This window comes from Cyprinodon variegatus, unplaced genomic scaffold (genome assembly GCF_000732505.1).
Source record: "Cyprinodon variegatus isolate N-32 unplaced genomic scaffold, C_variegatus-1.0 Scaffold37, whole genome shotgun sequence".
In the NCBI taxonomy this organism is placed as follows: domain Eukaryota; kingdom Metazoa; phylum Chordata; class Actinopteri; order Cyprinodontiformes; family Cyprinodontidae; genus Cyprinodon; species Cyprinodon variegatus.
Genome location: NW_015150490.1, coordinates 1,079,565 through 1,093,160, shown reverse-complemented (window position 1 = coordinate 1,093,160; position 13,596 = coordinate 1,079,565). Strand labels below are relative to the sequence as shown.

The 13,596-nt window shown below is 37.0% G+C and overlaps 1 protein-coding gene across 3 annotated transcripts in view; it reads right to left on the bottom strand.

Annotated features, from left to right (window-relative positions):
• LOC107105232 (brain-enriched guanylate kinase-associated protein-like) overlaps window positions 1-12,648 on the bottom strand; it is a 35,947-nt gene extending 23,299 nt beyond the window's left edge. For 2 of the 3 annotated variants that reach the window (XM_015405373.1, XM_015405367.1), the window contains exon 1: window positions 12,343-12,648. Coding sequence is in view for 1 of the 3 variants with exons in the window: in XM_015405367.1 (XP_015260853.1) it covers window positions 12,343-12,365 (23 nt within the window). In the remaining 2 variants the exon portion in view is untranslated. The remainder of the gene's footprint in view (window positions 1-12,342) is intronic. The other variant, XM_015405361.1, reaches the window with a different exon arrangement.
• Window positions 12,649-13,596: the final 948 nt, after the last annotated feature.

Below are 13,596 nucleotides of genomic sequence, written 5' to 3'. Positions count from 1 at the left end.
AGCTTTAGTTTACTGAAAAAATTAAATACAAACTGTCCTTATGTAACTTCTGAAGGCAATTGATTGCAATGCATTTTACCTATGGTAATAGAGTGACAGAAGCTCAGTACATGGATGCCACACTAACAAGTTTTTATTTTTTTACAATAGAAGCTATTATGACATTTCTCCCATTTACAAATAGTGGCTGCACTATGTCAGTCATGTTAAAATACGTAAAAAAAAATTTGAAAACAGCAATGTGTTTCTTGTTTCTGTAAAAATCTCAACTAAAACTAACAGGAAATTTTGTTAAATAAAAAAATACTACTCTGAATATGTTTTTGACTTATTAGGCACACAAGCTGTGGAGTCAAGAGAAGCCTCAAGCTATTATGCACAAACATCCATCAGAAACACACACAAGCACATGCTGTTCAAAAACAAAACTGCTTCCGCCTGAAGACAAGACACTGATGCTATAGTGCCAGTGAATCCTACAGAGAGCTGTCCCTGCAAGCCACTGAGATCTGTTCTCCCACCAACAAAGAATCCCAAAATTCAATGTCAAAACATTTATATTTCGAATCAAAGTTAGATTTAATAACTATTTTAATTAAATCTAACACACACAAGAATAGACATCCAAGTAGTTTCCACAAGAGTTTGTATCTTTGAGTTTTGTTTTGGAGGAGAAGGGGTTCAACTACTTAATTTGGTTCCATCCCCTCAAACCCCCGAAATATGACCAGTGTTTGCCATCTTTACAGTCACCGTCTGAAATAGACGGGATGGAGAGGCACACGCAGCTTTCATATGGGTTTGCTCCACTGAAAATAGAACAGACTCAAACATGTGTGGGAATTCACAAAGAAACCTTGAATGCAGCATTCTGTCCGGTTCCAACCACAAAGGATGTTGTTTATGACTGGAGCTCAATGGACAGGTAGTGATTACAAACAACAAAGACACAACCTCTGCAAAATCGCTACACAGCAATGCACTGCCCTGTTTTCTTGATTGTGTGTGTGGGTGGTTGGGAATGTGTACTGTATGTGTGAAGCACTTGCGCCGTACACCTATATATAACCCTATAGTGCAGACATTACATGTACTTAACGATTTGTCCATCACTCCCAAGGGGCTGTCTTAAAACACATGAACTCTACAGAGTGGACTAACATGATCTCAGTTAAAAAGAAAAGACAACTTTTCATTCATCTGTGATATTGCAGTGGTTTTAGATGATTACACTGGATAAAGTATATATTTGCTATATATAGCATAGTCAGGTAAAGGTTGTTGGACCATCTATGAAAGTCTATGTGTTTACATATATATTTGGATATATGAATAATTGACATGGATTTGAAAAATACAGAATATATACAGTTTTACTTACAAACATTAAAAACTGAAGAAATGACATTAAAAGTCCAGTATTACATATATAACATCAGCAGATTTGGCTAGATTTTTTCTTAACATTTTGAAGGGCCTGTATAAATCTCAGGTACTAAATTTGGTGTGCTGCAGTGTTGATGGTAGAGAGTCACCATTTCTAGATCATTACAATCACTAAGAACCTTTAGAAAGAAGACTAGTTATGAGCAGCTCATGAGTCTGATAAGGGATTTCAAGAGGATTAAAAAAACATGAAATTAGCCATTTTAATGTACAGAAAATAATTAACAATTCAAAACAGCTGCCAACATTCCCAGGTCTGGCTATCAAAGGAAATTCACCCTAAAATGTCATCATTTGGCAGGCTCCTGTTAATGTCAAAAAGAAAATTCCTAAGAAAACCTGATAGTCTATCAGTTAGTTAGTTAGTTAGTCAGTTAGTAAGAAAAGAAAGCAATGATTATATGCTAGCTGGAATATTTTCTTTTGACAATAAACCGGTTTATATATATAAAAAAAATAAAATGTTATACCAACTGTGATGCAAATACCTGAAGTAGTCATGGATTGATGATCCTTTTTTGGAGCCTGACCTGATCAAGTTTTGAACCAAAGCCCATGAAATCAGGTTCACATTACCATGAGGATTGTAATGTGGGCTGTACAGTAAATCACAAACAAGGTGAGAAGATTTTTATAGGGACAGGGAATGCTACCCTACCAGACAATGCCCACAGTACATTGCCTGGTAGGGGTGGCCAATGATTGGCTAAGGGTGGCCATGGCAACCCCTTGTCTCCCCTCTAGCCCTGCACCTACTACAGTATATGTACATGAAAGGTGGCCCAAAAACATCTGATAGCTCAAAGTGAGGAATGTGTTAAACTTTCTTTTGTTGGATATTAGAGATTAGTAGATGGCTAAAAGAATGAATCATTGTGGTTATTTCAATAAAAGTGGGCAAGAGGTTTTGTTAACTCAAAATTGCATTATATACAAGAGTAGTATCTGTTTTATATTTGTTAAATCTCTTTCTTTATTATAATAACATTACTAGACACTAGAGATGAACTTGTGAACAATTCCAAATAAATTACTAAGTATCAAGTTGTCCCAGTTTCTTTTGGAAAGGTATACTGTCGTTATATTTAACACCCAGACACATGAATAGAGTAGCCAACTCTCACTTTTCTCATGAGTGGCGCTTTTTTTCTTGCTCCCTCCATCTCACTCTACCTACATAAATCTCATACAAAATAAAGAAGCCTGCATCCAAACTAAAACACTCTTTTCCACACTGCTGTGTGTGATTCCAGTGGGAATTATAACTTCTTTCTTTTCCATAAGCAGCAATACTCTAATGCTTTGAAAACACTAAAATCCAAGGTTTAAATTGAATACAACTTTAGACACAGTTGACTTTAAATCAGTCTTCATCTGGGAGATTCATAGCTTGTTATGAATAGAAATTAAATTATTTACAGTATTTTGAAATAATAATGCATCTTTTATTATTTGTTAGACACAGCTGGACTTGAAATATGTGTTAACACATCTCATTAATCAGCTGAAAAATTCACTATTGGCATTAAATAAAATTAAATCCTTTGCATGATTCTACTGGTATTTTACATTTTGTCAAGCCTTATTTTCAGTACTTTAATTTTCAGCTCTCCCCAAAGGGGAGTGTTTTCATTCGGGACTTTGGCTGGTAACAGAGTCCTAAAAGTGCCAACATTGCTGCAAATCAATAGGAAAATGTTAATAAAATGAAAAGCATTTTTAAGTATTTACATGCCAGGGTTAACAATGATAATGTGGGGCAAAACTATCTGATGATTACACTTTTTTTTCTTGTAGAGTTGTTCATTAAAAAGTATATAGCAATGTGAAAATTGGAATCCTTTCCAGTACACATAAAGGAAAAGGTATTTTAACCAAAATACTACAAGAACCTTATTTGACAAATGAGATGATATTTCTTGCTACCGTTTAAAAAAAATTAGTTTAATTATGTTCTACTGCATCTAAGTCAAGCTCCCTAATTTGCTTTTGCATTACTATGCAAAGCAGCTCTATTTAATTGTACAGCCTTATTAATACTAGCCAGACCCAGTAGACAGTTTTGCATTGTAGAAGACCTCCTGCATTGTTCTGCTACCAAGGAAAGCTCAGCTAACACCCCTCAATGACCATAGACCTATTGCCCTGAGATCCCACATTATGAATATCCTATAGGAGCCTCATGTTGGTCCACCTGAGAAAGCAATAAGAAGCTATCATGACCCCCTATAGTTTGCTTCTTGTAGATGAAGATGCCATCATACACGTTCTTCAACAAACCCATTGAAGAAGCAGACAGCACGGTGAGAATGCAATGCTGATTTGCAGATTTTTTACCTACAGTACATGCAGAATCACAAGATTCTGCATGTAGGATTCTGCAAGCTGAGGACTCCATTAAGTCAATTGAACTTTCTGGTTGGTCTGAGGGGAGAAATCAGACTGATCAGGAAGCATTTGGTTGATGACAAGTGATGGCTGATTGATTTCCTTAATTGCGAGATGCAGCGGAGGTTAGATGTAAGCTGGCTTTACCGACTGTACCCAGATGTCCAGGAGAAGTGTGTGAGATCCGAGAGATGATACTCACAAAGAAACGTCATGCTGGGGAGTAGGAAGGCAGGTGAGGAAGACTGAGAACTGCTGCACAAAGGTAAGACCTTTTCTATGAAGATCAGAGATAAAATGAGGTTCAGTGGTTGTCAATGATAATAAGAGAGTCCATGTTAAAAGGTATGCATAAGAAGATGAATTTCAACAAGAAGGATATTCCTGTTTTGGGTGTTTGGCTGGAATTAACCCAAGGCAAGTGAGTACTCATAGGTGTGTTGAACAGAGAAGCAGAGGGATGACCATTTGTTTGGGGATGAATACCTGAACTGAGAGCAGCCTTGGCCCCCAAAGAAGTACAAAACTCCTTAAAGACCTTTGAGATAAATTGCAGACTAAATTGCAGGATTTCAAAAGGGATTATGTATTGGAGGCAACAAGAAATTTAATTTAAGGAGTGTGAGAGTTTGGTTGATTCTATAATTGGAGGAGAATTTTGCCTTGTGGGCCCAGTGAATGAGGTGGGACCTAATGGAAGCAGGAGCATGAACCTGGTTCAGAGGTCCGGTGCCAGGGTCCGGTTTGGAAGACTAAGCCTCCTTTCCAATGATAAGGCACCCGCGATGCAGGTATGTTGAATGATACATAGCTTAATCAGAGACAGGTTGCTGTGACATCAAATGTGTAATTTGGCATTGCAAATGTTTAAAACTAAATTAATAAACAATGAAAATGTATACATTGTAAAGTCATCCATCCATCCATCTTCCACCATGCTTTATTCCAGCTGGGGTTGCAAGGGGTGTTTGTGCCTATCTCCGGCTGTCTACGGGCAAGAGGCGGGGTACACCCTGGACAGGTCGCCAGTCCATATCAAGGCTGTGAAGTCAAATACTGAAAATTCAAAATTTTCTTTAAAAAGGAAAAACTGGTGATGAAAGTGTTATCTTAAGCTGCAGCATTTTTTTTTCTCCAATCTTTAGTCAAAGACTTAACAAATAATAACGATGAAACAAAATTTAATACCCTTTGGTTTCTATAGAGTATGTTTAAACTTAATGGAGCTGAATAAACAGGAGATCATGTATTTAGATTTGCAGAACCTGGGTCCCCTGAGGATTTCTTTAGCTTTTGACCTGCCTTGATTTAAAGACAATTTTAAAGCCAGCCATTCTATGGTAGATTATCCTTACATAGCCTTTAACTCCAAAAAGGTGTTGCCTATAGTATTAGACTACATCTCGTCCAGCACCAAACAATTAATTTTTATGATATCTTCATAATATTCCATAAAAATTCAAAAAATATCCACTGGACTTGGTTTTCAAGATTTGAAGACGTTTCGCCACCTCTCCAGGAAGCTTTCTCAATTCAAATGTCTGGATCCGCAGTGAGTTTGAGTCTTATATAGACAACGCCTTGTATCGCTTGGAAACGTGTACTGCGGAGTCTTGACTCCGCAGTACACCTACACCTTATGGACACCTTATGGACAAAGGACATTCTTTTGAGGACCAGAATGTCCATATTCTGGATAAAGAAAATAGGTGGTTTGAGAGGGGCGTGAAGGAAGCCATCTATGTTAAGAGAGAAAAACCAACTTTAAACAGAGGTGGTGGACTCAGATTCCAGCTTCCAAAAACATACAATTCAATCATAGACATGATCCCTTCCAGATATCACCAAACCCCCCACCCCATCACAGAGGAACGAGGGACCCACCCGCCCCAGCCGGTGAACAATACCTCCTTAACGACCAACCCTTAACAATCATAGACAGGTTTCAGGTATTACAGGAGACAATCCCCCCCTTAATGGCAATCCCCCCTTTAACGACCGACCCCTAGAATCATAGACAGGTTCAGATATTACAGGCTAACGATGGAACTAACGACCCATTCATCGGTTACCATTGCATGTTTCCAAGCGATACAAGGCGTTGTCTATATAAGACTCAAACTCACTGCGGATCCAGACATTTGAATTGAGAAAGCTTCCTGGAGAGGTGGCGAAACGTCTTCAAATCTTGAAAACCAAGTCCAGTGGATATTTTTTGAATTTTTATGGAATGACTATGACCTGGATGACTGAGAACCTTCATCAGCATCTTCATAATATTAGATGTGTTTTCCAAAGGGCCACTGTAAAAAAAAAGGTTTAGTTCAAGATAAATTATAAGAATATGATAAAGCAGCTTTCATTTGTAGCAAAACTATTCAGGCAGCTTTATCGGTATGAGGAATGGATCTGACCTGAACCATCTTATTTCTGGTAATGGAGAGGACAAAGGGGAGGAGGGATAATGGGGTTGAGATGATGGTTAATGACCCCAGAGGATCTGTCAGGGCTTTAGGACAGAGAGACCCACAGACGTGGGAGGGAGAACTGGACTGTTCAGACCACACCAGGCAAAAAAGAGCATAAATCTGAAAGAAAACACTAATATATAGTATAGACTCTTCTCCATGGCAATTTTAATTGCTACACATTAATTATACCTAAAGCATTTTCATTCCTATCAGCCAATAACCCCAAATAAAATATATTAACTAAATATGCAGACTGATTCATCTTTGGGAGTCTATGTTAATTTCCAGAATTTCCAGATCTGTCCAATTATTTTCTATATTATTCATTTCTTTGGGTTTACAAAGTTCAGATAGTTACACTCTAGAAATGCTCAAACCTACAGATTTATCAATGACATAATGGCAAAAACAAAATTGTTTTCATCTAAACTTAAAAGGTTGTAAAAACCAAGATGTGAGACTGCAAATGCAAATTTATTTACCTTATTTTTTGTTAGTTAAATTGTGCATAGCGAAAAGTCTTTTTAACCTTCTGCAGGAGCATTTTAAATTATTGTTGTCCCATAAGCCATGATATATTTATCTTGGACAATAAGTGCCAATGTGTCTGAGTTACTTTTCTTTTCAAACTCTAAAGCCTCAAACACCTCTACAAAACACTCGCAGACGCAGACACACCACAGGGTCATATAATGTCCCCTGATCCGTCCTTGGTATAAAGGGTGGTGCGAGCTCAACCGGTATTCTCTTTGCTGCGGTAATACTGCACAAGTATCACATTGGGGAGATCTCTTGAATGGCAGGCCAAGGGTCGAAATCTTCTTACTGCTCAAAAGCCAAGTGGACATGCTGGCTTTTTCAGAACCAGAAGACTGTCTGTAATATGATGTCCAAGTGTATAAGCGTAATTCAGAAAGTCCAGAATTGGATCCTGAACCAGGAGACCACACGACGCATACCCAACCTCCCGTCTAAGCCATCTGTGCACAGACCAATCCAAAACAACAGGGACTGAGTTTTCTTCAAACTCGGAAAAGCCTCAATTTTCGTAAAAAGTGATCAACAGCAGTTACGGGTCTGGCAAACTTATTGAAATAGTTTCCAGGTAATCATTTTTTCTTCTGAAGTTCTGATCACTTAATGGGTTTTAGTGTTAAGTAAAACAAGCTAACAAGACGTTTCCTAATATTCTCATCAAATTTGAAAACTGAAATATGACTAAAAAAGTCCTTTAAAATGGGTCCTATCATGTCTGCTAACTACTAGGTCCATTGTTTTTGTAGGCCAATCCTAGCTGAAGAAACTAAGTTGTCCTTACCCTTAACTATTCCCTCAGGAAACAGTCACAGATGGTTAACAATCAATTATCCTAAAAGTTAATGAATTCTGATTAATCAAATCATTTAACAAAAATACTACTTACCAAATAATGTTTTATTTATCTTCTCGGATTGGCATTGTGAACTGGTTTGAACACATTGCAATTGCTCTAAATTAGCTAAAAGCTACTTTGACCCTTAATCCAAAACCTAAGAAATACATTTTTTTCCCTCAAACAAGAAATCCATGTCAAGCTTTTTTTAATTCATCAAGCATATTATGTTTGGTTATTTTAAACCAATTTTATTTATCATTTCATTTCATTTAGCGTAGTTTAGTAGAGTTTAGTCAAGAAGCTTTTAACTGAAATATGCTTTGACTTGGAATTAAATTATTTGATTAATAAATGTATTCTTAAGGGAAATTGTTGTTAATTTATTCCATATTTATGTAGAGTTAACTTATGACCACAATTTCAGCCCAAATCACACTTTTATTTGATATCCTAACACACACCCATTTGGAGGTGTGTTCACAAAACAAGATATGACAGTCAGAAAGTTATTTGATCAAGTAATATAATTTACAACAGCATTGAATTGTTTAATACTACTCTATTCAATATTTTCACCCTACATAATACTAGATAGATCTGAGTAAAAATGCTTTGCAAAAGTATTCACATATCTGCAAAGTAATTGTTACTATACTTTTTGTCATGGTACAAAGGGAAACCTCAATAAATTTCAGTGTTCTTTTACATCATAATCATACAGAAAATGAAATTTGTATATATATATTTTTTGTGTAATCTTTTTTTTTTCTCCAGAAAAGGTGTGGTGGTGATGGTGGTGGTGTTGGATTGAACCCCTTTTGTTTAAACCCAAAATTTAAAGAAATAAAAAATCAAGTGCAACCAAATACTTTTTGAAGTTAATTTGGGTTAATTCGATAAACTATTTCAGCTTGTGTGTAATTGAATTTCAGTATAAATAATGCAGGTCTGGGTTTGTCATAGAACATCAGCATTAAGAGTTAGGATGCAAGGTTTTTGGGAAACATAACTCAGAGAAGAGGCAGGGTAGTTTATGATGAATAATTATTCTATAAAGAATATAATAATAAAATATAAAATAAATACATACAAATCAAACAGCACAAAAACAAATAGGAAACAGAAAACAGACTGATACATGAGAAAAAATGACAAAAGACTTATTCAAAATGAGAGGAAGATATGCTGTGCATGGTAATTACTGGAATGCTAGACAGGCTAGTTAACTATAGGATAAGGAAAAACAGAAAGGTGCAGCACAGAGAGAAAGTTAGGAGCAAATGAGGGGAAAACAGACAATAAAATAATCATTGACAAAAACTAAATAATTAAAAAAATTACCAAAAAATAAAAGAAGGGAAATCAACTGAAACCAAAACAGAACCAAAGGATACCTGCAGCATGATGGCAGAATGTGGTTCTAAAATGTTCCACAGTATATTTAGACAAAATGTCTTAAAAAGGTAAAAAATAAAGTGCATTAATTCAGGATAATCTTTTAATATGTTAAATTTAACAATTTGTGACAAACAGGTGGAACTGACCATGTACTTTGGTGTTCTTCACAAATTTAAGAATTTGCTATATGAATTTCTTTAAAAACAATTTTTTTTTTTTGCTCAGTTCGGAACAAACGTTAGGTTGTGGCGTTAGCTTGGTCTGTACTTAGGACACTATGCCTGAGCTGCTTAAGAATATTATTCTGATGTTATCCCTGTAGGCAAGCTGTTTGATCTGTACTCACACAGTTTTTACATTGGTAATTACCATTAACAGGAAGTCATTATTTTTCTATATTTTGAGGGAAATTGTGAAGATAATTTCATACTTAGTTCATAAACTAGAACTGTCTTTTAACTTTTTGTGATTTACTTTAAAAGAGGATTTTGCAATATGCAGTTTTCTATCACCAAAGCTACTATTGCATAGTTGACCCTTAATTTAAAGGACACCACCTAAGAAGCCAATATGTTAGGCTTCAAACATTTTGTCTGTCTGATTTGAACATAAATAGGTTGTCAGCTCCCTTGTAAAAAAATGTGTTTGTTGGTAAATTGATCTTTGCTGTATACCGTGAGTTCCAATGTCTGATTCAGTTGGGGTGAAAGCAAGCGCTTTACACCATTAGCTCAAGTGTGCAAAATGGATGTGATGCTAGACTGAACATTTGAGAGAGATCCAGTACTGTTTAACTTTAGTATATGGAGAGTCTTTCACATGCAGATAACAAGGGAAATAATAACCAGGAAAAACAACAAAGAGACAGACTTCTTTTAGCATCTTATGCTTCCTGCACACTCCAACCAGCCCACTGCATCACAAACACTGAGCCAAGTGTTCCCTGTAGAGGGAATGCATCCAATGAAAATAATTTCCTGTCGTGTGCCTAAAGTATAAAAGGGCACTTCCTTACATTTTCTGCAGGTGATTCTTCAGGCGTTGTGTAAAAAAATGAAGGTAAAGAAAGTGAAAGCACCTTTATCGGAATGTTTTTAAAGGAAAACAATGTAAATCTAAAAAGATGGCATGGTGTGCTCATTGAAAGTTTTAATCAGTGTGAAATGACATGTACTCTCACTGCTGCCTTTTCAGTCAGTGGATCTCAAACTTTGTAAATAAATGACCTTGCTTTGCTTGTATCGATATATATGTAATTAACCAATACATTTTTTTTTAATCTGTCAGTGCTTTGCAGAGGTATTTACTTTTTACAGTTTGTTTGGTCACAACCATAAATTTTAACGACCACTTCAACACAAAATTATGCTTTGTTTTTACTTCCACAGAAATTACAAGTGGTATAAGTGTGGCTTGCTAATCTTTACAATGATCCCCTTAAATAAAGTTTTGTGCCAGCAAATACTTTGAAAAGTTACCTCATAAGCAGGGAAAAGAACGCTAAACAAGAGTTGATGGGCAGAGTTGAATAACAAAAAAAACTTGGACTCTTAGATTTAACAAAAGGTAAACAGCTGCATAAACCGTTTTATGCAGGCAGGCTGAATTCAAATTCTAGCAAAAATGTTTTTAGATTTTAATTAGTAAAATTTTTTAAAAATCATGCAGAAATAAAAGTTAAATCCTTTGAAACAAACCTGGGATTTGTTTCATAGAGATTTCAGAAAGATTTTTTTTTATTACTTGAAGAAAGTAATAAAAAAAGAGTAACAAAAGACATTAGAAGGGATTAATAACAATGAATCTACGTATCTATTTCATGAGAAAACAAAAAGGAACTTAATGAGCGAAAACACTTAAAATAAAAACAACTTATATTTCTTCCCCTAAGCATCACTTTTCTCAACTGCCAATTACCCTCAAGTTGACGCTTTTAGAAAGTCTGTTTCTCTTTAAAATACTTCATGCTTTTTGTCACCCTGTCAGAATAATAATAAAGAAAAAAGTCTTTCAAACTTTAAATCTGTTTAAACGGATTTAAACAGTTGGTGACTTTCCTGCACCGGGGCTCCAAAGCTCAAGTGTGTCGCCAGTTAAAATTTACATCTCTATCTTTGCCACAGGCCTCCGAATACAGGAGCTGGGCTGAGGGAGGGACAGGAATTATGAAAGAGGCAGAAAGCAAGGCTTTGGGAAAAAAATTTCAAGACATTTCATCATTTTGGCTGGAAGGCGTCTTAGTAATTACTTCATCTGAGGAAGAGCGTGTGTGTGTGTGTGTGTGTGTGTGTGTGGGGGGGGTTACGAGGTGGAATACAAAGGTGGGGTCAGACTATGAGGTAGGTCTATCTTCCCCATTAACCTTAACTTGGCTTCTTCCTGGGCTACAGGTTAAAAGATGCAAGACTCTTATCTCTGTAGAGCTACTATAATTCAATTAAAGCAATGACACAGAGGTGAGGACAATTGATGCCCCACATTAGGGAGCCCACCCCCCTTCTCCCCTTCCCCTCCCCGTCAAGATTAATTACCCTTCATTGGCTGCTTAAATGGCGTTTGAATCATAATCTGCCTAAAATCGCAATAATACCACCAGTAATCTAACAAGAATGGAAAATCTTGGGATCTTTTACTATCTGTGGCGGATTAGTAATGGTTCATTAGAAATTGTGTTGAATAAAACTCATCAACAGTAGAAAGGTAAGTGGAAAAAAAAACAAGATGAAGAGTGGATTAAATTAAATCCTTTAAATTAATATAATTTTCTAAAGATAACGTTAATCAGAACGATGACGCATAATTTCATAAGGAGTTCATTAGAATATATTTAAACTGTGATGTTCTAGTTAGTCATTGTTAGAGTCCAACTCATTCACATTTAGATATATAGTTAGAAATATAACTTCCTTGTCATGCAGCGACATTAATCAGCATATTCCGACAGGTGAGTTTGTAAAAGCATGCAGAAAGACACACAGAAGTAACAGTTTTATAACCATTATAAATGCAAGATAAACTTTAAATCTTTTTCTTTAAATAATTGAGGGTATTATGATACAACCATATTACAAACGGTAAATTTCCAGCCAAATCTCTCAAAAAAAACCTTTCATCTTCAACAAACTATCAGAAAACATGCATCTTTTACATGAGCAGCGCATCTGGTGCAGCCACGTAACACTAAAATGAGAATATAAACAAAGATATTTGAAAAACAAGAGAGCTTTGTAATCCAAATCAAAGATGCGAAAAGCAAAGCGGTACCTTCTGCTCACACACAGCCTCATCCTGGAGACAGGGAGATAAAAATCCTGCTGGCTCTGAGTCTCGCTGGGGATGGAGGAAGCCCCCCCACTCCTATGTGCTCTCTGGACTGGCTTACCCAGCTCTCCCTTAAAGCTCAGAGAAAACCTCAACACATGCAGAGCTGCTGCCAACACCACGCCATGCCACTCCAGCACCACCAACAGCAGCAGTGGCAGCTATACACCAAAAGAGAAAGGCAGAGGAGGGAGATAGACTGTGCAGGAGTGGAAAGACAGAAAGGAAGAGTGGGAGGGAAGGAGCTTAAAGGAAAAAGACTGGGAGAATGCGGGGGCGTGATGATGGAGCGCTGAAAAGATATGAGCAGAAGAGGGGGAGGGAGAGAGAGAAAGAGATGGAGGAAGAAGAACCTTACCTGATAGGGTCTATGTTGTTTATCTCCTCGTCAGACAGCTAAAGGAAATGACAGCATGTTAGTGGAGGAGGAGACCCATCAGAACTGGTCTAAAAGCAGCCAAGTAGGGCATTTCTGCAGCTCACGCACTCATCCAAAGACAAACCAAATCTACAAACTCAGCAGGCATTCCCTCGGTTTTCCCCCTTATTTTACTTTATGGAAATCCGTTTTTATCATTTAGCCCCATGTTGTTCTGTCACTATTTTAAATAATTCCTCTCTACTTTCACCCCCACTCCTGTTCGTGACAGAACTCATCAGACTGCACCCGGATTTCTACATCTGCACTCACTTTAGGTGAGAAGCGAACAATCATATCATCACCAAGAGTGTGAAAGCAAGAGGAAGTAAAGGAAGGATGGGGAGGGAGAGCGGGACCCTCTGTTGCAGCCAGACTGCAAATACATGGCATGCTCCCACCACTCCAACCCCCACCTCCACAACACTTGCTAACACCCCCTTAATGTACTTCTGGCAGTAACTCAGTATCCCTGTCAGAGTTGGAGCTGGTTGAGGTGGAAAAAGAGGAGAGGAGAGGAGGATGTGAAAAGATGCAGAGAAAAGGAGAATGAGACAGGGGTGAACAGGTGGTTCAATCTGTTGAATTTTACATCTCCAGCTCCAGGCTGTTGGGAAAATGCATTTTATTATAGTTGCCTACAGGTGATTCTTCAACAGGGGAAAAATTGGAGTCAAATTTGAATAGGAGCACAGCAGGTTTTTAAGCTACCATTCAGGATCAATGGCTTTGTAGACTGTAGTGGAGCACAAGGTTTGATAATACATGAAATCAATAGC